The sequence below is a fragment of the Pezoporus occidentalis genome, unplaced genomic scaffold (genome assembly GCF_034315485.1).
Source record: "Pezoporus occidentalis ecotype Australia unplaced genomic scaffold, CSIRO_AGI_Poc_V1 ctg208, whole genome shotgun sequence".
In the NCBI taxonomy this organism is placed as follows: domain Eukaryota; kingdom Metazoa; phylum Chordata; class Aves; order Psittaciformes; family Psittacidae; genus Pezoporus; species Pezoporus occidentalis.
In genome coordinates this window covers 1,644,923-1,671,136 of record NW_026913943.1, presented here as the reverse complement: position 1 = coordinate 1,671,136, position 26,214 = coordinate 1,644,923, and the positions used below count along the sequence as shown (strand labels likewise).

Below are 26,214 nucleotides of genomic sequence, written 5' to 3'. Positions count from 1 at the left end.
TGAGCCCACAGAGCAAGGAAGGTGCTGTGGGCTCTGCACAACTCTGCTGGCTTGGGGAAGTGACCCTATAGGTACCTGCAGGGCTGGGAGGTTGCAGGAGGCAGGAACCAGAACTGACCCTGCAGTGCTTTTCTTACCTTCCCCAGTTCTCTCTGCAGCTCTGACCTTGCCATGTGCTTCTTAACACACTGCTTAATGTCCTATATTTCTCCTGCCTCTCCTGTCCTGGGAAATCAGGACACAGCCAGGCAAATTGCCTGCGTATGGCTCCATGTGCTGTGGTGAATGTGATGTTCAGCCAGGTTCAATGATTGACCTGCTTGGTACGTGTTTACTTTTCATCAGATGTAGCAGGAAGGGGTTAAACCTTCCTTCTCTTACCCTGCAGAGCAGGAAGGGGCAGGACCAGCTGAAGTAAACCCCTTGCAGGTGCTTGGCATAGCATGATGCTCAGTGGTGTGGGGAGAAGGTACTTGTAATATCAGACCTTTGGCTGACTGAAGCTCAGGGATTGTGGGAGAAGGGCTTTAGTCATGCTAGAAACTGGGTTATGCTTCCCACTTCATGAGCTGCATCTCTGACTTTCCTAATCTGGGCTCTTACCTTTCCCCCACTTCTTCCTTAGGGCTGTGTGTAACCTCTCACCCTATAGGTGATGATGTGCACACACGTGTGTATATAAATGTATATGTAAAGGAGAGGGCAGATCAGACTGCTCTGCTGCATCGCAAGGTGTCAGCCTTGCTGTGAGGAGAAGCAACTGAGGACACACACAGTGTCTCAGCAAGTGGCTGACTCATGCAGAATCCCATGTTTCTGAGGCTCTGAAATACAGAGGCAGAGCTTTGTGCTTGAGAATAAGGAGTGCCTGGCAATTATAGCTGTATTTTGCTGCATTTCAGTGCATGGTAGAGATGGCCAAGTGCTGATGATATTCACAACAGAGCCAAAAGGAGCAGGGACATTACTGGGTGCCCACAGCACCTCACTCTTTCTTGCTTGGCCCTCTGGAAGGTGAGTGTGTGCTTTGGAAGGCCCCGCTCAGCCAGAGGACATGGGAGCTGTGAGAACATGGCGCTGCAGCTGATACCAGTAGTGCTGCTCCTGGAGTGCCAGGTACTTCTAATGCTGTGAGCACCATGATGGCTGAGGTCAGTGTTGTGACAGCCTGCTTCTTCTGAGCAGCCTTTCAAGGCTGGGCTGAGTTTCTGGAATCGTGTGAGCTCTGGGCCTCCTCCTGCTTAAAACTGGTCTTCCAGTAATGTAACATTTAAACTGGTTGTGCTTCTTAGTCCTGGCTGTTAATGTCTCCAATAAGCATAGCCTCAAGACCCTGCCCTGGTGGGCAGCTAAACAAGTAGGGCTAGGGCATTACTGAACACTTCTGCTCTCTAGTGCAGCCAGTTGGTCACCAGTATGAATAGAAACCTTGTTGAAAGAGGAAGATGAGATAGAAGAGGGCTCACCTTTTGGTTTAGCTTGGTTTGGCTCATAATTCAGGTCAAGGTGTGAGGGTCAGATGTAGGTGGTTTCTGACGTTGTGCAAGAGAATCCTTACAGCGGAGAAAGGGAGGTAGAAAGCAAACAAATCCTTTTGTGTAAACCTCTGGCAAGGTGTAACATGGCAGTTGGGGTTTACTTCCAGCTGTAAACTGGTATTTGATGCTATTTGGACTTTTTATCCAGTCTTAAGCATTTCTGCTGCCTTTGTATTATTACACTTCCTTTAGCAGCAAGCAGAAAATAGCTGTGGGAGTGTTGTGTGGCCAGAGCTGGGTTTGCTCTGGAGTTACTACAACAGGCAATAAGTGAGGATGGGCTTTTAGTCCTGAGGTGACCGAGGATTTGTGTGTTTGATGGTAGTCAGGACCCTGCCTTGGCTTTCCTCTCTCCTCCTTCACAGCTTAGCAGCAGCCTCAGGCAAAAGCCTGTCAGTGCAGGCAGGAGAGGATGGATGGTCTTGCTTGAGCTGTAAAACACAAACCCCCACTCTCGGGTTCTGGTGACCCCACTGGCATTTGTAGGTGTGGGTGCAGCAACATCTTGAAACCAATAATGTTTCTTTTTGCTTGTAACCGAATGCTAAAGCAAACAGGGGTAAGGCAAGCTGCTCATTGAACCAAATGTTGCCTTGTTTATCAGAATCTCTCTAGCTGACATTTGCCAGGCAGGCACATAATGCACACAGGCACATGGCTGGATGAGAGCTGTGCACTCACACATTCCTTTCAAGATCTACCCTGAGATAAGAATCACTCCTGTCAACTTGAAACTGTTCTTGCATTGATCTGAGGGTGTAAATGTTGCTCAGTTGCTTTCTGAACCAGTGGCCAGTTCTTGTATCTGCCACTCCTTGAGGTAGAGCTATGCAGTTTAATTCCCGTGTGGAGAGTCTGCTCCTTTTCTGATCTAGCCCTTTGGTCCTGTGAATGCTTTGGTTTGCGGAGAAAAGTGGCTCTGCAGCTGAGACGGCCCAAAATGCTCTGTTGCAAACATCACAGTTGCCTGTTAGGAGCTCTCCTTCCCAACGCTGACCATAGCAGTTACATTCAAGAAGAAAACCTTCTTTATAGGTTACTTCCAAGATGAGGCTTTCCAAAAATGCCTTTACCCAGAACCTTTCAGCCTGCCAATGCAGAACATTACTCCAGGCAGCATGCTTGGAAGGCTGAGCCACTCTTAAGCCAGGAGATGTTCTGGTGAGTGCCTGCAGGGCCCTCCTGGGTTACTCCTCTGTGATTCTGCAGGTAGGTGACAGCAGCTTTGGTCCAGAGCAGGATCAGGACTGCTGTGCAAGGACACAGTGAGCCATTGGGCAATGCTGTTTGATTCACTGCCACCAAGATCCCAGTTCTCACAGTGGGCATTTTTTGAGCAGTGTTTCCTTGTTTGTGTTTTTGGAGAGAGAAGGAAGAGGCTTCACACAGGCTTGTTTCAGTCAGTGGGAGTCTCTTTGCATTCCAAGTCCCAGTAAGCCTCAGATCTGTACAGGGAGGATAAAAGGTGGAGCTCAGTGCAAGTAATGACTGTATCATAACTCCATTCTTGTGGGCTTGCAGCCTTAGACCACAGGTTTTGTGTCGCTCCTTCTGTGAGCTCCAGGCATTTCCCTTTGTCAGGTTTGACTCTGTTTGTTGCCCCACTGAAGAGAAAATCTTTGCTCTAGGCTGAGACTTGACCTTCCTGTCCCTATCTTTCCTTCTGGTTCTCTGTCCAGTCTGGTTTGGAGATCCTCCTAAAAGGTGCTCTTGTGTCTGTCACCTTCTGACCCATTGTCCAAAGGGTAATTAAAGCAGGGGCTGAGCTCTGCAGCTGTGTCATGGTGTGCTCCTCCAGGACTCTTCAATGAAGCCTTCCTTGAGCATTCTGGTGTGATTTTGTTCTGCAACCTCTTCTTTTGGCACCTACTGATGGAGATTCCCTCTTAGATGTGCTCACCCAGTGAAGGGATCCAGTGTGATGGACAGGGATACAAAGAATGAATTTAGTTTCTCCTTCAGAGGTGTGTGGCTTTCTCCTTCAGAGGTGTGTGGCTCCAGATCCTCTTTCTGTACCTGGGTGATGTTGTCCCAGCAGGACCCCGACAGATTCCTCCTTCAGGAGACAACTAATGAAGAAACAGATGAATACCTTCTTACTTCCAGCAGCCTTCCTTGCCTTACTCTGCAGTCATGGCAGTTTGCTTGTCTTTGCTTTGTGGTGTTTGCTTTCAGCCTTCAGTGTGACCACAGAATTTCCACAGCACCTGCAACATTTTAGTCTCTTTAACAGCCTCTTTTGGTTTCCGTTCAGCAAAGTTTCTTATGTTGTGCTTTGCTTTTCCTGTTCTTAAACCTTGCCTTCCAATTCTGGATCATGCTCTGTGTTTAAGGTTAATGAACAGGAGTGTCTGGCCACAGTAAGCTCTGATGGCCCTCACAAGGTTACACAGGAGCTCTGCTGTAGTAAAAGCTTGAGTCCCATCCTGGAATGGTGCTCCTCTGATCTCATGGGAGGCCTGGCTTTCCCAAGGGGACACAAAGCCACTTTTGTTCCGGATGGAACCCAAGGGGAAGTGCCGTGACTGTGCTGAGCAGGGTGGCTGGCGTGCGTGGTGGGGATGGCATCAGGAAGGGTTTATTCTCTGGTGCCACACCTGGCTTGACATGGCAGCAACACCTCCCGGATCAGCTCCACTTCGGTGCTGAAGAGCACTTGAGCTGCACTTGATGCTCCACATGCACAGCCCGGCTGGGTGAGGAGGCTCTGGCTCATTTTCCCACAGCTCAGACCTGGTCCACTCCTGCCCCCTCATGCACATTCATTGCCTCCCCTCCTGCCCCAGCCTTGGGGAGTGTGTTAGAGATTGAGATGCAGCCCTGGGCAGCTGTAAATCTCACTTAGGCTCACTTGAGCAGATGCAATGCAACAAATCAGCTCCAGCCTTATTCTGTGTGATTATTAGACTCTTGCTTTGTTATGAAGCCTTCAAAAATACTTGAACACTGTAAGTGTGATAGCAGCTCACCTATTGCTGTGTTGAAGTCATTGCCTGTCTTCCCATCTCTGAACTCCTCTTACTTCATCTCCTCAGCTGTGTGCTCTTTGAATCAAAGACCACCTTGTTCATCAAGACACCTTGGCTCTGTGCTCCTGGCTCAACTGCTGAAGGATTAGTGCAGGTGGCAGGGACTGGATGTGTGTGCTCAGCCACCCTGTGGACAGACCTAAGGGAAGTATCAGGTTGTTTAGAGATGGAAGTTCCTCCTTGCCTTTGTGAACTCTGGTTTCTCTCCCCATCACAGGGCTGCTCTGAACATTCTTTAAGTGTGCATGACTTCCTGGCTGACAGGAGGAGAAGATCCCAATGCTCGCCATGTCCAGGGCTCCCCAGCAGCACAGACCTGTGTGACCCTCTGTCATGGACAGCCTGCTGGCAATGCTGAAGATCCAAAAGGCACAAGATGCTGAAAGCTTTGGTATTTGAAAGCTGACTGAAGGATCCCCATCCATCTCCAGGACACCTCACTTGGAAATCCTGGAGGCTTCCTGCTTTGAACCAGAAGTCTGTGAACCTGGCTACTTACAAATGGTGCATTTCAAGCTTGTATTGATTTGGGTAGGTTGGGATGGGTGTTGATGAGAGTCACTTTCAATTGGGCATCATCTGAGTCAGACAAACTACATTATGAATCAGGGTTGCACTTGTTCCAAAGTAGCTGATAAGCACATTAAGTGTGGCAGGAAAGAAGGGAGTGTGGAGAGAGCTGGTGATGATGTGAGTCAACATGTACTTTTCCTGGTGTTGCCACAAACACAAGAGTTAGAGGTGGGCATGATGGGGCAAGCCTAAGCCAGGGAAAAATCTGGTTTATGAAAAACTTGTTCTGAAAAGCATCAATAAAGTGACCAAACAAAGATGTTTCAAAATTACCTTGAGGAGAGCACAAGTTTAGGCAGAATCAGGAGATCCCTCTGGCTGCTGTTGCACACATCTGAGGAGATCATGGGGGACACCACCACATGTGATTCAGCTGAAGGAACAGGGCAAACCCATTCCTCAGCTCCTGCAGCATGCAGGAGCATAAAGACCCCTTAAAACCAATTGTGATCTCTTCAGTAAGAACCCTGCTTAGTTTTAAAATAGAGGAGCTTGCAGGAATTGGAAAGCCCAGAGAGTTGTGTCCTGGGATCTTTACAGCAAGGAAATAAAGGGAAAAGGCCATTTCTGGTGACAAAACGGGGGTCTTTGCAATTACAATTCTGGAGGCACTGGACAACAACATTCCTGCTCAGTGGTCTCATTGCTGTGCTGTTTGTGAGTGCAAACAGGCTGCTGCAATGAGTGCTGATGTAAAAGCCCACAGTGGCGCTTGGGTGCAGATGCTGGGCACCTTGGTATGAGGCTCAGTGTGCTCTAAGCACCTCAGGAAGGAAAGGCTCAGCAAGGAATGGCCATGCTGTGGGATTTGCCTGCACCAGTCCAGCCTTACACTAGCACAGGGCTGCAGGTTTCATTTCAGCTCTCCTGATCCCTCTGCCCTGAGTGGAGAGCTCTGTGTTTCAGGTGACAGACCTCACTGAGCCTGGAGCAGAGCTCCCAGTTGGCCGTATCTGTGATCTGAAGGTGTCCTGGCTGCCCACCAGAGGAGCTGCCATCCATTCCATGGTGTGGTTTCCCACTGGAAACAACTGGGGTAAGCAGAGATTTCAAGCTCCACTGAAGCAAAGTATCTTGATGACAAACATTTCCTTAGTAACTGAAGGAAAGTGGTCCTGGAGTAGCTCTGTCCTGGGGGCACAGCTTTATTTTTGTTGCCTCCTGTAAATGCCAGAAGCATCCTGTGCAGAGCAGGAGGGAATGCAGCTACTCACTGCTTACTCCAGGCAGCCTCACTATAGGCTCAGTGTTTCCTCTGTATCCTAGGAATGACAGGCATTAACAAATAACACATTTATTTGTACTGCTCAACATTTGTGTTCTCAAGGACTTAAGGGTATGCCCAGTACTCCAAACCCATCCTGTAATTTCAGATGCAGCTTTGAGAAGGCAGAGGCACACCCTGCTTTGCTCAGTGAAAAGCAGCCCTCGGTCGTCACTTGAGTAGCGGCTTGCAGGTAAGTGCCACAGTTAAACGTCCCAGTGGGGTGGTGCAACTCACACTCTCCTCTGCCAAAGGGAAGCCTGCATTCAGGGCACTGGTAGCAGTGAATCCAGCTTAACTCTTAATTCCCTGTGTGCTTTCCCAGGCATAGAGGACCCTCAGTAGTTTTGTGTGTGCTTTGGGTCCAGTTTCAGAGAGGTTGTGGAGGGTGTTGGTGTGTGTAAGTTTGCACAGGAGACAGTCTCCTTTTAACTTTCCTACTCTTTAGTTTGGTTTTGCAATTAAGTATTCTTCATGTTTGATTTTGCTTGGCTGGGGTAAGGTGATTCCTTGCTTCTGGGGGAGCTCTGAAGACCTCTGCAGGAATGCTGCCTTCGCTCCCAGGGCTGGGAGTCCTCCTTTTGCTTGGTGAGTATGACAGTGATGGGTGTTCCGGGAGGATTTTCCATACCAGCAGCCGTAGTTGAGAGAATCCTTGAAAGGGAAAGACCACTTTATTTAGTGGTTCCTCTAAATCCCCTGCCTTTATGCTTGTTCATTGTATCTTTGAACCCAAATATATTAGTTCTTGTAGTAAACAGGGTGAAAAGGCAAAATGGGAGTTCATTCTCCTGTCATTGCAGAGCTGCCTGCTCACTGTCCCTGTTGTTGGAGTATCCAGGTGTCTCTGGGAAATCACTTAAGAAATAATCTTAGCTGAGTCAGATTACCTCTCTATTCCCTGCTTTCTCTCTCTCTGTTTTTTGGGAGTAAGGAATTCCAGAGGAGGATCTCTGTTTCTCTGAGCAAGTGTTAGTGCTTTATTCTTCCTCATCAGACTTGAGATCGTGTTTTCAGTGAATATTGATGATAAAAATGAACTTGTAATGTTGAGAAACGGCTCCATAAAGGGACCATCATTTTCTCTGCACAGGCTTAGTTACCAGTGCTGAAAGAAGAAAAACTATTGAACAGTTAATGTCTTTATTTCTTTAGTGGTTGTTTTTTGTTCAAACAGCCCAATGTGTTCTGGACACCCTGATGAAAATGAGGTTTTCCTCAGTCTCTATTAACCACCTGTACCAGGAGGGATGTCCCTGTCCAGCAGAAGGACACATGTTGCTTGTAAAACTTAATGACTCTTCGTGCAGCTGCTTTTAGGTCTGGCAGGTCAGTGATTTTGGTGTGTTCTCATGTTGGTCCTGTCTCAGCGTGCAGCCATGGGAAATCATTCCAGTTCTTTGGGCTGTGCTTGCCCCCATAGAATCACAGAATCGTTAGGGTTGGAAAGGACCTTAAGATCATCAACCCATCTTCTGTAGATAACTGGAGGCGGAGGAAAGGCAGAATATCAGCAGTGTGCTGAGCTTGTAGAGAATTTGCATCCAGCAGTTTGCATGTTCTGTCCTTTGGGGATGGAGCAAAGGGAGAAGGAAAACACAAGGTTCTGAGGGTCCTTAAAGCAGTTTCTGAAAGGGAAGGACAGGAGATCTAAGTGTTGTGGTGCCACACAAACAGTGTGAGTGGCCTTGTAAAGAAGCAGTGGGGAGACAGGGCAGTGCTCATGGCACAGAATTGTTGTCCTCATGGAGGAGGAGGGACTGTGGAGAGCAGCTGAACTGTGAGCAGCACCGTGTATGTATGTAAAGGAGATGGTCTCTTCTGTTATGGAAGGCTTTGCCACAGCCTGCTGTGCGTGTGTGCTGATGAAGCACGGGAGTGAGAGCAATGCTGGGAAGGATCTTGCTCCCAGAATGATGCACATGTGTCTTAGATGGTTCATGACATGAGCTGAGCCTGTTCCCTTTGTTGTGATGATGTGAGATGAAGGATTTCTTGTCAGAGAATGAGGATGTTGGTGGTAGTAGGTTGGGGTCCTCTCTGATCCTGAAGGGTGAGAAGCCACCCTTCTTCTTCCCCCTTCTCCCCATGTGGGTGTTTCTGAATGCTGCTTTTGAGTCAATGGGACCATTCACGTGCTTAAACACATGCGTAAGAGCTTTTGGTGAGTGGGAGCCAGAGGCTTGGTTCTGTGTTCCCAAGGTCCAGTTCTGAGGTGAGCAGGAAGTGATTATGGAGGTGGGAACAGCCCAGCTTTGTCTGCAGGCAGGGAAGCATGACCTTGGGGCCGGCCTCTGGCACTGAGCTCTTGGTTATCATTTTGGTAACTCTTTTGGGGCTTTTCTTAGGTGTTAACGTTGATGTGTCAGGGCTGAAGCATTGCATATGCTCTGTGTGAGTGTGTTTCCTTTGCCTGTTTCTTAGTGACAATTGTTCATTAATTAAATGATTGAAAAGGTGTAGTAATTAGTAGTCAAAACCCTGTTATGCTAATTAGGGTGTATCCATCCCTTTGAGCTATTTTGTAATCCCCTTCCTAATACAGGTCACTGGGCTCATTAACACATCCCCACTCAGGAAAGCCACTGCCTTTCTCCTCCTTCTCCTCCTTTTCCCCATTACAGTTCCATGGTAAGGGTCTCCTGTTGATTTCAGTGCCCAAATACCACTGTGTGTTTGCCTGACATTGCCCTGGGCCACGTTACCTCAGTCCTGTAGCCCTGTGGAGTGGAGGAGCCACAGGATGTAGCTTCTGGGTTTTGGTTTTGGGGCTCAGCTCCTCCACATTCCCCCCGTGGATCACTTCTGACCAAGTACTTGTAGATAACACCAATCCCAACTATGCTTCCCACACTGGGGTCTGAGGGCTGGAGTCACTGATGCTGAAGAGTATTTGTGCTGATCTTGAGCTCTGCTACACCTCAGTGTACCCAACCAGCCCTGGGCAAGCTGGTCCATCGGCCAGGAGGTGAAACATGGGTGAGGGTGATTTCTGTGACCTCTTCAGCCTCCTGTCAGTGATCCAGAGTCACTGAGGTTGGTGGTGTGCTCCCTGATGAGAGATAACTTCCAGAGCTGTGTTACTCCTTGAGCAGGTGAACAAGGCTGGCAGAGAAGTGGAGGTACCCTGAGCTTGCTGTGGTCTGCCATGCACTGAGATGGCTCTGAGGATGTAGGCAAAGGGGTGGGAGGAGGATGGTGCAGACTGGGCACACCATGTGGCTGGTGATGGGTGAGGGGTGTCTGTGGCAGACATCATGGGCTGGGATCAGGCACAGCTCCCCAAGGAGATGGGTGGAGGTGACAGTGGTGACAACCAAGCCCTGAATGCACTATTAGAGACACCCACTGACAAAACCAACTGTGCAGTGATTCAGTGCTGGCAAATAGTGACAGTCAGTGTAACCTCTGAAGCCTCCAACCATTGCGGTCTCCCTCACACTCTCGTTGCATGTGGCATTGGTGCCATTCACTTGTTCTGTCCTGTCAGACACTAAGGGGAAGTCCCCACCTTTCCCTTTTTCCTGTTCAGAGAAGATGCTGATCTTGACAGGTGCCTAATCTGAAGTAAATAACACTAATGCCAGGGAGATCTGAGTCTGTTTGTTGTCACTGGTTTCCCAAGCTTGCATTTCGCCACCTTTCCAGCACGGCATTGGCAGGGAATATGTAAGTTACCATCAGGAACTATGTAAAAGTTGGGAAACAAGGAACAGATGAGGGGAGGGCTTGTGGAGACCTGCTGAGAGCCAGCAGTGACAGCTTGGCTTCCTTCTGTCAAGCTCTGGGGCAGGACTGGCCTGCGGCTGTAACATGGTGTTACCTGTGTCCTGAGCACTTTGCAGCATGGGGTGACTTTAATCCAGTTGAGGACTTAGCAGGAAAAAGGTATGAAACACAACAGAGGCTTGGCTACAGCTGACATGTTGATGGGGACACAAGAAACAAGTAGAAGCTGTTAAGCTTTAAAGTACAGGCATGATGAGCCAAGCTAAACACTGATAATGGGCTGGCCATGATGATGAGGGATACTAGGAGAGAAGGACCATTCCTGGAGTCCTTCTCTGTTTCTGACCCTTTCCCTGCCTTTTCCTCTCTGGAGACAGGGATGCATGCAGTCCCTCTTGTCATCTAATACACTGTCCTCTGCCAGACTAACCCAGGGAGGATGGAGGAGTTACCTGTGTCTGCTCACCCAGTCACAGCTCTCACAGAGCCAGAGAGAGAACAGCAGAAGGGTCTGACGGAAAGGATGCTGTGAAATCTAGTGCCAAGAATGAGGAATAACATAATATAGTGGGATGAGTGATCGAGAGCCTGTTAAGCCACACAGGGGCTGGATTGTGACAGTGAGCTTTGTCCTGGATTTGCTGCTAAAATCATGGCACGTTCTCTTCCAGGTTGGCAGGTGGCTGCTGCCCCTTCGGCTGGGACATACCTGGTAAGGCAAACCTGTGTGTTTAAAATACATGTCATCCATGTCTTTGCAAATCATGTGTGGGTTGGTGGTCATTGTGGGCCCCTTCCTGAGAGCAGTGCATTGGTGGGAATTGGTTGCTACAAGCCAGATCCAGAGTAAGAAGGTGGCCCTTCTCCTTTGTCTCCCAAGCAGTGGGTGAGGTGGAAATGGCTTTTCCAGGTCTTCGCAGGGATTCAGTGCAAGCGCATCGCCAGGCAGACTGATGAAGGTGACACCCATTGACCCCTCTCAAATCATGGGGAGAACAGTCCCTGCCATTGGCCTTCATGCCCGAGTGATGGGAGGACTCCCATAACCCCGAACTTCCCTGTTGTTGGAAGTGTGGAGCAAGGACTGATGGGAATTTTGCAGATGGCAAGATGGGAACTCTGGATCTGAGCACTTGTGTGTTTTCAGGCCAGACCTGAGTACAAGTGGTTGCAGCTGACAGGCTTCTCTGCATGCACTGATCCCAAATGATGTTGTGCTACCGTTAACTGCATGATAATTTCATGTCTTTTCTGTCTTTGCCCTGACACAGTGCTCCAGCTCCCCTGTCAATGGTGAGTTTCTTTGGCCTTCTTCCATAAGGAATATTCCCTGTAGTTCTGTATACATGTTCCTATCACAGTGCTTTTATTTTTGTCTCTCTTTCTTTTTTTTGGGAATCAGAATCTGCTGTGTGTGCCTCAGTGAAAAGGTATGTGAACCATCAGTAAGTTCCCTTGGGAGTGATACTGCCTTGTTGGGGATGTCACTTTGGGTAGCAGGAAGCCTCTGAAACCAGTGTAGCATCTTTCTCCCTGCAAAGTCCCAGGGTTGCCTGTGAGTGGGGAGGGATCTGCTTGCGCTCATTGAAACAGTGAAGGGAAATTGCTTTCCTGGGGCTCTGGGTCTGTGGGGGACAAAGAAAGGCAGGGCAAGTCCTTGGTGTGTCAGCCAGCCTGGAACAGGGGGATTTACTACTCCCAGAACCTTGCACTGGTGCTGAGCTTAGCTTGATTAGTGCCTGGAGGCATAGGGCTCAAAACAGGTCTGCTTCGACTTTACATTGAACTTGATTTCTACCTAAGGGTCAACAACTTAGGAGTATCCTCTCCCTGCTCCCAAAGGGTGCCAACAAGTTTGCTTTTTTCCCCACCAGGATCAGCCAAGAGATGCTTCTTGAGGTAGCCCATGGCCAAGCCTCCCCCTGCAGCCTCACTTTTGGTCAATATGCCTGTGCACAGGTAATGGCAATCCCCTTCTTTTCATGGGTTAGTGTGGTTAGTTCTCCTTTGCAGTAGTGCTATTTTGGGCTTAAAAGCAGTTTCACTGTTGGCTGTGCAGTGGCCAAAGCCTTGTCAAGGTTTCCCTTGCAAGATGGAGAGAATGGATGAGGTCAAACACTCAGGGACCATCCAGCTGTGGCAGTGCCACCTTCCCAGGCAACACGTGCTCCACATCATGAGGCTCAGGAGTGGAGAGCTTTCTGGGGCTGTGTGTGGAAATGAGAGATGCTTTTCGAAACCTCTAGAGTGAGAAGGTGGGCAAAGTTGATTCCAAAACAAATTGGCTCTTAGAAACTGGCCTTGTAGCATTGAAGCAAACCTTTTGCATGAAAGTAACCCTGGTCCATTGGGGTAGACCACAATAAAAAGCAATTGCAGTGTGGAAAATGTCATCTGGAATACTTCAGGTTTACCTCCATGCCTGCTTTTGTCATTATCTCTGAGTTGCTGCCAGTAATTGCGATTGAATTAACAACAATTGTATTTTCCCATTAATGTTTCTAACAAAAAGATGTGGTTTCTTCAAATACTAGTTATGAGGGGATTGTTTGTTTGTTTGTTTCTTTTTCACTGGGAAGTGTTTCTGGAATGAGAACGTTCCCTGTGGAAGTTTCCACTTTGATCAGATGGCTTGTGTTTGGTGGGGAACCATTGTGAATAAAGCTTTCTAAAGCCACCGTTTGCTTGGGGGAGCACAGGTTAGGTAACAGAAGGCTCCAGCATTTGGAACTGGATAAGTTTAGACTTGTTTCAAGCCAGTGTATGTTGGACTTTATCCTGGCTCTTCTGTCAACAGGTTACATCACCTTAATGCTGAATGCAGACCTGAAGGAGGTTGCATACTGTAGCATCTCCAAATATGACACACCTTTTATTGTCTCTGTGTGCATTTCCCTTTTCTCTTTCAGAGTGCTTGGCTCCAGGACCTTCCAGATGATTTCCTTGTATCCTTATATATGTGCCTTGCCCCTAAACCTGCCAGTGCTGTGGATTCAGAACACTCTGTTCTCTTCTTTTCCAAATATGATGCCAAGAAGCTTATAGCTGCTCTCACCATGTTCAGCCAGCGTGTGGGTATCACATATCCAGTATTTGTTCACCTGCAGCATTAATGGCATTAACTAACATTGCCTTATATTTTCACCTTAACATCGCCTTGATGAAGAGGGCACCATTTCAATCAGCAAATCTCCATCAACACCTTTGCAGAGCTCTGTGCTGTTAAAAATAGCTGGGGAGACAGAAGTAATAAGCATGAGTTCACAGAGCATACCTACTGCTACTTGCAGTGATCACACAGGCCTGGGGTTCCAATGGGAGTTACAGGCTGGCTGTACTTGAACTGTGTGGAAGGGTCACTGCCCACAGAGGGGATTCTTGCTTGGGGTGATTCTGTCCATAATGTTCATATTTCTATGGATTTATCTTAATGTTTGTTTAGCAGTCCATATGCACTGAAATTCCTGTGTTCTCTTGCCTTCAGTTTTCTCATGTGCCTCTTTCTTTGGAGTGGAACATGATCTTCATTAATGGCCTATGGGAGAAGATGTTGGAAGTGCCTGACATTGACAGCCCCTCTGTTTTGTCTCAGTGGATCCATGAGGGGCTTCAACCATTCCTGGTCGAACCCAAGGTCTTTGCTTGCCTTCATGCCAAAAACCTGTCTTGTGAGACATTTCAAATGATGTAAGTGCTGAACACAACCATTATTTCAGTCCATGTTGCTGAGATAGGAAAGGGGCCCTTACTGCAGCCTCCCAACAGAGGGGGCTAAACCCTGTAAGCACTGTGAACTGATGGAGGCCCAAGTAGAGTCTCTCAGAAGCTTTGTAACGCATCCACTGACCCTGTAACTGGTCCTCTATGTCAGTCAATGTGTGTGGAATGACCCTGATAGCACTGTGTTTCCAAAGCAGTGCCAGATGATTGTGGGGGCTGTTGGAAAGGGCAGTCACAGAGGTGACTGTGAGCTTCTGTCCCTGCCAGGGGTGGATTTGACTTCAGCTGTGTTTGAGATGTCTGCCTTTCTTATCCATCTTTAGAGTTGCTGCCCTGAATGGCATATATTCTGACCTTCCAGTGGAAGAACAGAGGAATCTTTATGCTGGGATCAAACACTACCTCATCCAGGATGGTAAATGACTTGATTTTCTTTAAGAAACACCAGTATGCCTTAAGTATATTGTCTTTTCCATGGAAACGGGGTGAGAATATGACAGTGATAAGTGGTTATCAGGATCTTTTCCCTGTCTGAAGACTATTAATCCAGGATTTTTATATGCTGACTTACAACCTGTGCAAATGGCATTTACTGCTTTTGCTGTGAAAGAACAGTGCAAGGTTTGGTTCTGAGAGCTGAAGACTGGTGATGAAATGTTTGAAGGGCTGTGAAAGACTGAGGCATCTGTCTTGTCCTGTGTGCATTTGTAATCTGAATGCACAAACACATGGATTTGAGCTTAATGTGTGATCAGAGGCACTTGGCAGCTCCCTGCTGACTGAGTTGTCTGATAAGACTGAAGTCTGTTCTACATTTGGAAGCCCACAGTCTCCCCTGAGTTCCTGCTACAGTGCAAGTCTATTTTTATGCTGTCTGCCTGTTTTGCAGAATCAAGCCAGAAGTGCTACAGTGAAGCCATTCCAGGTCTGAATTCCACTGCTTGGTTTGAAAATTATCTTGGATCCTTTTTGGAGCATGCTACTGTTGGAGACCTGCAGCTTTTTGGTGATGAAGCAACAGTAAGTGCATTGTGGTGATGAAGAACCTGAAGTGTGCAGAGTGCCTGGGTGTTGTCTTCCTGCCCTGACCAAAATCCATGGAGATCCTGCCAGCAGGAACATTTCTCTTGTTTATTTATGGCAAACAGTCACTTCAGTTCATATTTTTCCCCCCATCGTGATTTCTTGTCATGAATTACCTGCACACAGGTTGGTTTCACATAAGTAATTGTGCAGAAAACAAACTGGAGTCAATCAGAGGAGCAGCCTCAAGACTGGACTGACGTCTGGGCCTGGTTTGGTGAATGACTGTACCAGGCCTACATGCGTGAGTGGTGCTGCAGAGGCAGGGCCATGTTCCTAGCAACATTGCCACCTTTGTGCCTTACAGTAGTCAGAGGTTTACCTGCCCTCAGAATGCAAAGATAAAGAAAACAAGGTCCCAGTGTATTACTTGAAACCAAAAGATGGCTCTCCTCACAACTTTAAAGCTGGTGAAAAAGCCTTTATTGCTTGAAGCAAGCTTTGTTCAAACTGTCCCCAAACGATTGTCAGGATTCCAGTATCCACCTAAATTAATTGTGTTTGTTTCCTATGACAATACCAGCTTCAAAGGTTTACCAGGGATCCAGTCAACATACAGATGATCAGCAACCTCACCTTGCTCCGGGAGACAGCTCTGTACTATACCTCACTACTGACCTCTGGATCTGGTTTTCCCTTATCAAGGTACAGGACCTGACCTGATCTTCAACCTGACTTAGTTTAGCATCATACTGTGACTTAGCAAAACCTCCCCAACTGGTGATTTTGATGCCTGCTTCCGTGAAACCTCTAAAGCCTTTTTCTGTTCCTCAAATAATTGGATTGCACTTGATCTTGGGGAGGGCCAGACCACAAGTTCCACATCTTGGGCAATGACTGTCAGGCAGTGCCAGCCACCAGCTAATAGCCTGCAGTGGTTTTGCTGCTTTGCATGACACAGCAGTGCTCTCTGAACAGGAACATCAGAGCTAAAATGGATCAGGGGAGATGTGCACTGGAAACGAGCTTCCTTTGGCAAAAAGGGAAGGTCTGACAGAGCCACTCTCTATCATACTGGCAACTTCCCCTTCTTGTCTCCCACTTTCAGCCTCCCAGACAGACTTGTTTGCTACCTGAGCCCCTCTGCAGTGAGCAACCTGAGCAGAGATGATGCTTTGAGCTTGGCCCAGAGGATCACCAAGAACTGCCCATTGAACCTGACACACAGAGGAATAACCAGAGAGAGAGCTCCCTCCTCCCTGACAACAGAGGAACTGCAGGTAATGTCCTGTCTGGCCCTGCACCTCAGTTCTCCATTCACCTACACAAAACCTGTGAGATTGAGGATTCGTGTACATGCTTGTGTACACTCCTGGAGGTCATCTTGAGGTTGTTATTGTGGCATCTGGCTGGTGTCTCCTAATCTGAAGGTTCCCAGAGGGGAAGGCGGTCCATCAACAGGCTTCATCACACAAGTTTGAGCCAGAAAGTAGTGCCTTAGGACATCCAAAGTTTGTAGCATTGCTTCTCTGACTTTCTTCTCTGTCTATGTGGGGACTTTTCAGGTTGCATCCTCTCTGGTGGGAAAGTTTGAGCACTTCCCTCCTGAAGTCCTGCGTGGATTGGGCCAGGCTGCAGTTGGGCTGTCCATATCCATCCTGGAAAACCGCATCAGGGATGAAGACCTTGAAGCATCTATTCCTGCCCTGGGTAAAGTTCGTGGCTGGAATGCTGAGCAGTCCAGCACCATTATCAACAAACTGCTTCTCTCTGGCTATCAGGTACAAAGGATAAGGTCCACAAATGCTCCTCACACCTGGTAGAGGTAGCTGCCAGCAAATGAGGTTTGGTGCTTCAGGTACTCATGCCTGCATGTATCCCCTTTCAGATCCCAGATGGACAGAGCCTGGCAAAGCTGGGGAGCTTGGTGGCTGGCCTCAACAGCAGCACGCTTCGAAGCTTGCCTTCAGAAGTGATCTTGGAAGCCATCAAGTTGCCTGAGTTTGTTGAGCAGATGCTGCCCCTGCCCCCTGCTCTGAAAATGGCATTTGTGGAAAAGGTGAAGTCACTTTTCTCTTCAGGCATCAGAAATGAGCAAAGCTCCAGTGACTCACAGCCAGGAACAGCAGTTACCTGGGGCCAGGCACTGACACACACCCAGACAGCATTCCCTTGGGGTGTTTGTCATTGCTAAACAGAGTGTGCAGCAGGACAAGCCTCTCAAGTCCCTATCAGTGTGCCTGTGTCACGTCTTTGGCTGCCAGCCAGGGTGTCCTGCCCAGCCTCTTGGAGACAAGGGCAAAAAGGACAGTTGCTTTATGGGGTAATCCCATAAACTGCTCCCCACTGACTTGCAAAAGATGCTCTCAGAGACAGGATATTGCCATGGTTTGGAGTAAGAACCTGTGAGAAGTGATGGTGGTTTAGAAAGTCCCTTTTAGAGTAGACTGATCTTTCAGCAATGCACTGTTTCATCCCCCATGCGATCCTGTAGGATGTAGAAACCCCTTTGCCTTTCATCTCACCATGACTTTACCCTTCAAGTTGCATGTTTAGCATTTAAGTTTGTTGTTACTCATCCTCCCTCTGGTAGGAAAGACTCTGAGCTGTGTTTGGCACCAGAGGCCCTGCTTATGGCATGTTCTGGGGCAACGATGCAGTGTGAAGCAGTAGGGAAATAACATCTCATTCACTAAAAGATTGTTCTGTAATGTGCCTTCCCAAGTTGAGACATAGTTTGCATTGGCAGAGAAGACAGGTATGTTCCTCCTTTTTGGCCTGTTAAACATTTTTAAGGCATAAAGCCAGGCAGTGGGAAACTGATAAGAGAGAGATTGTTCCCATTCATCGGGACTCCAGGTATTAGCTCAAGCAGCTCTCCTGATCTGATGAATTATGTCAAACAGGAAATATTTCACAGTATTGGGTCTCAGAAATGGCCAGATGATCAGCAGGGGAATGTGCCTGGCTGCTTTCCAGTTTGTCACTTCTTTGCCAGCAACTGTTTAATTTAGCCACAGTGTTTGTATGATCCATCTTGGTTTGGTTTTCTTTTTGAAGCTTTCCTCCAGTGTCCACCACCCAGCTGACCTGGTTAAATATGTCCCTGATGCTCTGGCCAGTTACATTCCAAAATCATTGCTTGTTTTTGGGGAGGAGAAGCCCAATATTCAAGATCTCAACAGTAAAACATGGACCAGAGAACAGGTAATATGCTGGAGGCTTGTCCCCTCCTTACCCATCAGTGTCAGCCTTGGGCTCTGCAGAGCTGTGAGTCTGCAAACCTGCCTGCGAGTACAGGTGAATGTTGCAGAGGAACATGGCGAACCATTGACACTCTGCTTTGCTTCACAGGCTGCCGTGTTTTTCAGTGATGTGATAAAGACAGAGCCTGACTTCAGCAGGTACTGTTTTAGTTCCTCTTTTCCCCCTGTTTTTGTTTGCTTTCATTGCAATTTCCATGTTTCCTTTGGTACATTTGGTACCATCATACTCAATCCCTAACGACAGATGGGAAATATCATGCAAACCTAAACACAGGCACATGGCATCGAGATTTACCAGGGTGTCAGCTGCAAAATGTACCCGTAAGCCACGCTTGCTTTCTGAAATGATGCTGCTGGCTCAGACTGCATCTGGAACCTTGCTCTGACTGCCTTGGGGAAGGCATTTCTCATGGATCAGCCTTCCACAGTGCTATTCCAGAGATTAAATTCAGTGAGGCTGGTTTATGTCCTTTGTCAGCTCTTGTGTCTGAGATGAAAAATGATGAAAACTGTTATGTACATCTACAAAAACAGTGGAGTCAACACCAGGACACCCTGCTGATTTCATGAAGCTTTTCCATGTAGAAAACAATGAAAGTTTTAAGGGCTTCTCCCTAAGCCCTCCCAGACTGCAAACTCTTCAGTGATGAGGATCAACACAGCTCCACTTCACTTTCAGTGTGTGGCATGGACTGAGAACACAGTGGGGAGTGTGATCCTGTATTGGGGATACATTGATACTGCCTGGGATGGGGAGTTTGTCCCTGCATTTCCACTTCCACTGTGAGTCTCTGGATGATGTTTATGTGACCGGTGATGTCTTCTTCATCTCCCACACAGATCAAGCCTAACAATTTTGAGGGGATGGAGTTTGGAGAGCATTAAGCTTTGGGATTGTGGGAGGCTTGTGGTTGCTGTATTTATCCTTGCCCTTCTGATCTGCCTTCTGTAAATGTTCAGGCTTTCCCAGTCAGTCCTCCAAGGCTTCACGTGTGCAGCTGCCAATGAGGTGGGAGAAGAAAGGTTTCAGGAGCTGGCTAAAGTCATGAAGAAGAAAAATGTCAAGCTAGGAGAAGACCAGGTCAGTGCCTGTGTTTCAGGATGCCATGTTTGATGTTGTCATGCAGGTAGCAATGAGGATTGTTCAGCAAGAACAAATACACTTTGAGCTTAAGGGACTGGACCAGATGGAACTGGTCCTTGGTCTCCATCCCACACTTCTAAATTTCCCTGAAGAGAGAAGTCAAACCCCAGTTGGTTTCTCAGGAACCAAACCCTCTGATTTCTGTCCTTGGAGCAGAGTAAAACCTTTACACTGTTTTATATCTTCATGCTGGTTTCTTCCTTTGATATGAACTGTGTTGTCGTTCCAGCTGAATTGCTTAGTGAAGATGGTGACTCTGCATGGGATTCCTGAGGATTTAGATAGCTATCCCAAAGACCTCTTGCTATTTCTAAGGTAACTGCTATGGTTTTTGTTGTTGCCTTGGTACTTAGTGGGGAAAAGGAGGTATTAGTTTATAGCCGAGCTGGTAATGACTATTTCATATCTGATATATATTTCAAACTTGTCCAGGCCTCCTTACAGGGGGTAAAATCAGGTTGCAGTAAGCTTTCAAATGGGTTTTAAGGTCTTTTCAGACTCAGCCATGCCATCATATTAATAGAAACAGTATGAAACTCTTTTAAAGTATGTCTGGATATGAAATCAGTGTGCAGTTCTTTGTGGCCTATGTGAATGTGCCTTTCACTTACAACATCAAAGAAAACAACAGAGTGGATTTCTCTTTTCCAGTAGCCACCCACTGTGGTTCTGTATCCAAAACTTGAACAATTTTGAGATGAGTTTCACAATAGATTCCTTGAGGTGAAACTGGATTTTTGCAATATGTGGATTGGGAACTTTGGGAAGAGCAATTCATAGAGTTTAGTCTGCAAATGTGGAAGAAGTTACACTGGACACAGTCTTATGTTGAACAGCCTTGAGCCTGACCAGCTCTTTGCTACCATTCACTACCATTCATAGTGTATTTATCTTTCTAGTCCCTCAGACTATGCAGCGACAGGAAGCTGCAGGCAGTACTTTGCTAATATTGGGGAAGCAAACCTGGATCTTCTGCAGAGAGAGTCACCCCAGCGGAAACAACTGCTCCTGGAAGCTTTAGCATGTTTGGTACGTGATCAGGGAGCAAGCCTGGGGAGAGCTTGGGGTTCTCAGCTGGCAGCAGAAACAAGAATGCTCTTCTACAGTGGCAGCCAGTTGTGTTCAGTGCCTCTGTCTTGTGTTATTTCAGAGAATTCCTGGCACGCAAGTAACTGAGGAAAATGCAGAGGTTCTGGGACGTCTGGTCTGTGACCTGGGTGGAGAATACATTACAAGTTCTGGTGGGAATCTGCTGAAGCAGTTAAGCAAGTGTGACTCTTTCCTGCCTGACCAAGAAGAGGCCATTAGGAGCATCATCAGCAGTGGTAACACTACGTTTGGGTATGCGCTTTTCTTTTGGCATCAGCAAAACAGTTCCCTTAAAACCATTGACCTGGTAAGACCTGGGTGAACTCCAGCCAACCAGCTGGATCAGAAACTGGAATAATCCCTTGCTTTTGACTTTCACACTGCGTCTTTTACATTGGTTTATTTTGATTTCTTTCAGCTGAAAGGTTTGGCTGGAATTCCGCTGATTTCACCTCTGTTTTACCTGCGCTAGTTATAAAAGCCTTTCCTTTGGTCTGATTTTCATCCCTGCCCATGGCAGGGTGTTGGAACTGGATGATCTTAAGGTTCTTTCAAACCCAAACCATTCTATGATTAACCAAATTTCCCCAAGGCTGTCCTGATGGACACAGGTGGCCCTGGCTGTTTGTTAGCCACGGGCTTTCAGAAAGCATCTGTTTCTGCCTGTTGAACTGACAGATGCTTGGTAAATCCCAGGCTGTATCTAACAGAGACATGCTCTAGGGAGCCAAATATCTTCCCTTCCTGTGTTAGATGTGCTGAGATCTTGGCACTGAATTGGGCAATAGTGAGTGATAGACATTCTTTGGTTTTCATGCTTAAGAAAACAATGTATTTGTTCAATGCCGTTTTCTCATCCAGCTGCCCATGTTCATGTTCCTGTCAGTTGCTCCTGCTCTGCTGGAATGAAGTTGTGTGTAACAGAAAGTGATTGAGATGTCTTAGGATTTAAATCTTCTCAAGTACAAATGCTACAAGGGCATAATCCTGGCAGCCTTTAAGGTGGGGTTTTTCCCTGCTTTGGCTCTTCCTTGAAAGCTAATCCCTGTTAATTCTTGTATGCAGGCCTCCTGCAGCATGGTCAGCTTTCACCTTGAATGAGCTCAGTGGGTTGATTCCTGTATTGGATCACAGCATCTTGCAGCAGATCCCCAAGGTGGGTTATTCATAGAGGGTCCTGCAGTATGGAAGGAATATGGGGGTTGTTCAGCCTGTACGTTTTCAGTAGTGTCTTATTTAACAGTGTGGTACCAAAGGGGATTAGCAGCCTGGAACTGCAAATCTAGATCACGGCCATCCTCTTCCTGTAACTGCTGAAAGAGGGCCAGAGGTGGAAAGCAGTAATAACTGTATACAGTACTTTGCAAGGGGGTAGATTCATTTATGGGCTGTGGGATATGAGTCTAAGCATTTAGAAAGTTGCCTTTGACTTCCAAAGGAATGATCTCTAGCAGCAGGTCTGCTGCCCATAATACCTTATGAATGTTTATTGTCTGTGTGAGTAGCAACTTGTTATGTTGGTGGAACACCCAGGGTTGCAATAACCCCCTGATGAAACATCTTCCTTGCAGAATGCTTTAACTGTTTGGCTGAAAAACTTTGCACATGATTCACCTCTGTCAAGGGAAGAGCTGGCCACTGTTGTTGAAGAACTCCTGCCTACCAGGCATAAGCGTGCTGATGGTATGAGAGCTCTCTCTGATCTATTCCCCTGGTGTCAGGGTTGACCCTAGTGCTTGTGGGTGTCCCTACATGTGACTGGGTTGAACTATGAAATACTGGGTGGCAGGTCACCCAGGAGGAGGGTGGTGCCAGGATTGCATACCTGTCCCTCTCCACAAGGGAGCATTCAAAGCTTTGAAGCGCAAGGATTTAACACTGAGCACAGTTGGTGGTTGCTTCAACAGGTTGCCCATCTGGGAAGCAGATAACAGAGACCGTTCTTGAAGATGACTTGATGCCCCTTAGCTACACACCTGAGGAGTTACGTGCTTGCCTGAAGAATGTCTCTCTGGAGAATCATCTCTCTCAGATGCTGACCTATGCCTTCAGTGTTCAGCAGTTGGCTGTGCTGAAGGAGCATCTGGATGAGGTAATGCCAGGCTGAAGAAGGTCCATTTATCTCCTGATTAGATTGCTCAGGGGCTTGTCCACTTGAACTTAAGTATCTCCAAGGGTAGAGACTCTACCATGTGTCTGGGCTCCTCTTTTGATGTTTGTCCATCTTTACTGCAAAAATATGTGTTTCTTAGTATCTAATCAGGCTTTTCATTGCCTGTTGGTCCTTCTCCTTTCACTGTGCACCTCTGAGTGTGGCTCCATCCTCACTATAATCTCCTAGTAGATAATTGAAGACAGTAATAAAATCCTTGCCTAATCTCTTCTTCAGACTAAAACTCCCACCTCCCTCAGTCCCACTGCCCCCCATCCAGCATTGCTCTCTGCTAGACTTGCTGGTCTTTCCTATACTTTGGCAGAGTCCTTTTTGTGTCAGGGAGCCCAGAATTGGATGTAGTATCCAGAGGGGCTCTCATAAGTGCCAGCCAAGTGGAGGAGAATAATCATTTTCCTCCCAGTATTTGATTAGCCTTCACCACTGCCCACTCAGATCTGTGTTGAGCCAGTTCACAGTGCTTCAGGTTTGGTCCTTCCCCCAGGACCTGCTTGCTTGAGCTGTGAAGCAGAAAAAGGACAGATGTGTTCATGCGACTTCACTGGCTTTGGCTTCTTATTCCTTGCAGACCTTTTGGGCTTTTCCATGTTAATTTTGTGGAGCATAAATTCATAAACACAGGCATGATCATGAGTGTTCGTAGCAATAACAGCAGTCTTTCCACAGACGTATCCTGATGGGTATCCTGAAAGTCTGCTCCACAGACTGGGCTCTCTCATTTCTTTCGTCACCCCTGAGGATGTTTCCAGGTGGAAGATATCTTCAGCTGACACACTGGCTGCCTTGCTCAGAAATGAGCCCCTTGATGATCAGGTAGGAATTTTGGTTTGCTTTACTGCCTATGTTTGCTCCCTGGTTTGGGAGCTGCTTGCTTTAGTGGGCTCAAAGGTGATTGCCCCTTCCCTGAGGGGCAATCTAATAGATTGTAAGTGATTTGGTTTTATTATTGTAATTATTGCATTTCTTTTTTCTTTTGGGGTTGAAACCAAGTTAAAATCAAATGTGTTTTTAGGCTTCTGTAATAATCAGACGATACATTGACCTGGGAAACCCCTTGAATGTCACTGCTCTGAATGCAATTGGTACCAGATACATGTGCCTGCTAAATGAAACTGAGCTGAAGATGATAGACTCCAACAGCTTGAAGTAAGTGAAATACTGTGATGCTCTTATCTTCATGCAAAAGCATTTTCCCCTCAGCAAGTGCTTTTTCGTTTTCACTTGGTGAAAGGAAATCTAGGAAGCAACTTAGTACCTGCTCTGTGTGTGCTGTTCCCCATCCTGCCAGGAAGGGCTCCGATTTGTGATCAAGTTCTCTTTATTGCAGCTCACCTGACAAAAGATATGGTCTGCATGCGTGCTTTTGTCTAGACTCAAAAGAGAGTTAATGAAATGGAATTTAAAGTCATTTGAAAGACTGTAAATGAAATTAACTACATCTTTGCAAACACATAAAACTTATGCACCACCAGAACCATCATAACTTAGAAGACACATCATTTTGAGCAGGAGGCTAAGACATTATGTTTTTTTCTTAGCTTCTGTCCATACCTCTTCTATCTACTGGGAATAGGGAGTCACCTTTCCTATACAGAGAATCTGAGAGAGTTACTCAGAATACTTAAAAATGGACACAAGTTGAAGTTTTTTCTTCCTAAATCATCTTTGTTTTGCAGACTGGCATCTCTGAATCTCTCAGCCTGTTCAGAACGCACAAAAGAGATCTTGTATGCTAAAGCAAAAAGTGCTTTCTCAAACCAGCGACGTTCACCTGCTTACTATCAGCTTATTGAACCGTATCTAGGTATGTGAAAGAGAAGTATGTTACAGGAAAAGAGAGAGGTCTTAGCCAGAAGCTGTATGAATCTAATGCATCCAAGATTAGGGAATTTTCAAAGCCAACTTTAGAAGTTTCAGTCCTTTCCAGCATGTAGATGGTGTAAAATACTCTTGAAAGATTCTCTACCTGACTTAAAGTCACCCAAATCAATTGTCAGACTATCCCAGTCAAACCCTACATCAAACTCATGACTTCTGGGATGGGTAAGATCTGCTTACATCCATGAGAAATCAAGCTGCTGATGCCGTTCTCCGTATCACAAACTATACTCTGCCCTGTTAAGCCAAGAATTTATTCACAGCCTGAGCAAACTGTCCTTGCCCTTCTGCCTAGCATCTGGCATTGTCACAGATGGGTTTAATGGCCAACACAATAATACCCCCAGCAAAATGAAGTAGCATCCATATATTTTACAGTTGGGATTCACTCTCTTAGCAGGCCCAGCCTAATAAATTCTGGAGCCATGCTCATAATTCATGTTACACACATTGCTTGTGTGATGCTGTCCTCCATGCTCTGATCTACTTTCTTTCTGGTCCCAGGGGGTGCTCCTGCTGCAGATATCAAAGCTCTAAGCAAGGACAACGTGAACATGAACATTAGTACTTTTATGAAGCTAAGAAGAGACTCTTTGATGGTGAGCTGAACCTTGAAATTTTTTAGCTCCTTGCATTTGTATTGTGCCAAGCAGCTGATTTTGGTTGTGTTTGTCCATTGGGGTAAATCAGGAGGCACTCCATCAAATTCATCCCCTGCCTAAGGGAAGATTGTCCCGGTTGAAACCACTCGCCACATATTGGTCTTCCTAGTTCTTCACATTGCTAATAGAAACCCCATCTGGCTCTTGGTCAGAGCTATTATTTCCATTCCTGCTTTATACCTCTAATTCTTGCTTTTTGATTCCTCCTAGAGCCTGACTCCTTTGGAGGTTGAGGGCTTGCTGGGGATGCATCTTGGTGATCTGAACAAATGGCAGACGACCTCTCCCATCCGGGAGTGGGTCCAGAGGCAGAAACAATCCGAACTGGATAAACTGCATGTTGGGCTCACTGGGGGAACACAAGAAGGCTACATCAACCTTGTCACACCCAAATTTCAGTGTAGGTATTATGGTAGAGCCTCTAAGTGTTGTGCTATTAGGGGTGGCTATTTCCTATAGTTAGAAAGCCAAAGATCTTCCCTGGATGGGGCATGAAGACATGTTTTTTGCCATGGGGGAATGGTTCAGTCATTGATTTCTTTGCACTAATGCCCCTCTTCTTCCTCTAGCACCATCCTCAGCCTCTCTGGGTACTGTGGCCACGACATTCCACCTCCTGCCTGCTCTGCTTACCAGTTTCCTGATCATGTGGGTCTTCTCTTGAAAGTCTCCCCTCGAAAGCAAGATGAGGAATACCAGCCTATGACCTGCTCTGAGGCCTGTTGGGACAGCCATGCCTGGGGGGTGAGGGGGTGTTCAGTGCTAGCAGGCAACTTCTGCAGCCCAGGGTTCACTTTTAGGTACTTTTGTCTTTCAAATCACTTGAAAAGAACAGTGTTGTGTCTGAAGGGAACACTTCAGACTCTTCAGAACAGGATCTTTGCCTTTTGTGCACACCAAGCCCAGGTAAGCCCCAGCCATAATGCCACGACACAAATGATGTCAGTATCTTACTGCACAACCCTGGTGGGTTTAAGGGTGAGCAAATTGGCTGCTCTGAGCAATGTAATTGTTAACGTGCAAAGAGCCTCCTCCCTTACCACTGCCAAGACCTCTGAGTGGGAGTGAAGTTTTCCAGCTGATTGTAAATAAATAATGGAAGTAAGTAAAACATGCCAGAAGCAAA

General features: G+C 47.0%; 1 protein-coding gene and 1 long non-coding RNA gene across 3 annotated transcripts in view; both read left to right on the top strand.

Annotated features, from left to right (window-relative positions):
- The window catches only part of LOC134163861 (uncharacterized), a 10,642-nt gene extending 4,063 nt beyond the window's left edge, over window positions 1-6,579 (top strand). Inside the window, exons 3-5 of the long non-coding RNA XR_009964874.1 lie at window positions 4,785-5,098; window positions 6,047-6,176; window positions 6,514-6,579. This is a non-coding gene — a long non-coding RNA (uncharacterized LOC134163861). The remainder of the gene's footprint in view (window positions 1-4,784; window positions 5,099-6,046; window positions 6,177-6,513) is intronic.
- Window positions 6,576-26,214, top strand: LOC134163853 (mesothelin-like). 2 transcript variants are annotated; one of them, XM_062619045.1, is made up of 29 exons: window positions 6,576-6,597; window positions 6,907-6,992; window positions 10,805-10,845; window positions 11,405-11,426; window positions 11,536-11,563; window positions 12,008-12,092; window positions 13,043-13,204; window positions 13,618-13,820; window positions 14,177-14,268; window positions 14,743-14,873; window positions 15,460-15,581; window positions 15,985-16,156; window positions 16,442-16,657; window positions 16,765-16,935; window positions 17,937-18,083; window positions 18,231-18,280; window positions 19,103-19,223; window positions 19,516-19,601; window positions 20,186-20,315; window positions 20,437-20,627; window positions 21,441-21,531; window positions 21,947-22,058; window positions 22,283-22,467; window positions 23,215-23,361; window positions 23,561-23,694; window positions 24,225-24,352; window positions 24,931-25,025; window positions 25,299-25,488; window positions 25,658-26,214. In XM_062619045.1, the coding sequence occupies exons 2-29, from the start codon at window positions 6,950-6,952 to the stop codon at window positions 25,750-25,752; spliced, it is 3,390 nt and encodes a 1,129-aa protein (XP_062475029.1). In that variant the 5' UTR covers window positions 6,576-6,597; window positions 6,907-6,949; the 3' UTR covers window positions 25,753-26,214. The 2 variants fall into 2 exon arrangements, with proteins under 2 accessions (XP_062475029.1, XP_062475030.1); XM_062619046.1 differs by lacking the exons at window positions 6,576-6,597; window positions 6,907-6,992 and adding an exon at window positions 9,083-10,292.

What these genes read in the sequence shown, in the direction of transcription:
- LOC134163853 (XM_062619045.1), top strand. Translation starts at nt 6,950, where the DNA reads ATGCTGCCTTCGCTCCCAGGGCTGGGAGTCCTCCTTTTGCTTG. An exon ending in TGTGAGACATTTCAAATGAT is followed by an intron (nt 13,821 to 14,176) that starts GTAAGTGCTGAA and finishes ATCCATCTTTAG; the next exon opens with AGTTGCTGCCCTGAATGGCA. An exon ending in ACAGAGCCTGACTTCAGCAG is followed by an intron (nt 18,281 to 19,102) that starts GTACTGTTTTAG and finishes GTAAATGTTCAG; the next exon opens with GCTTTCCCAGTCAGTCCTCC.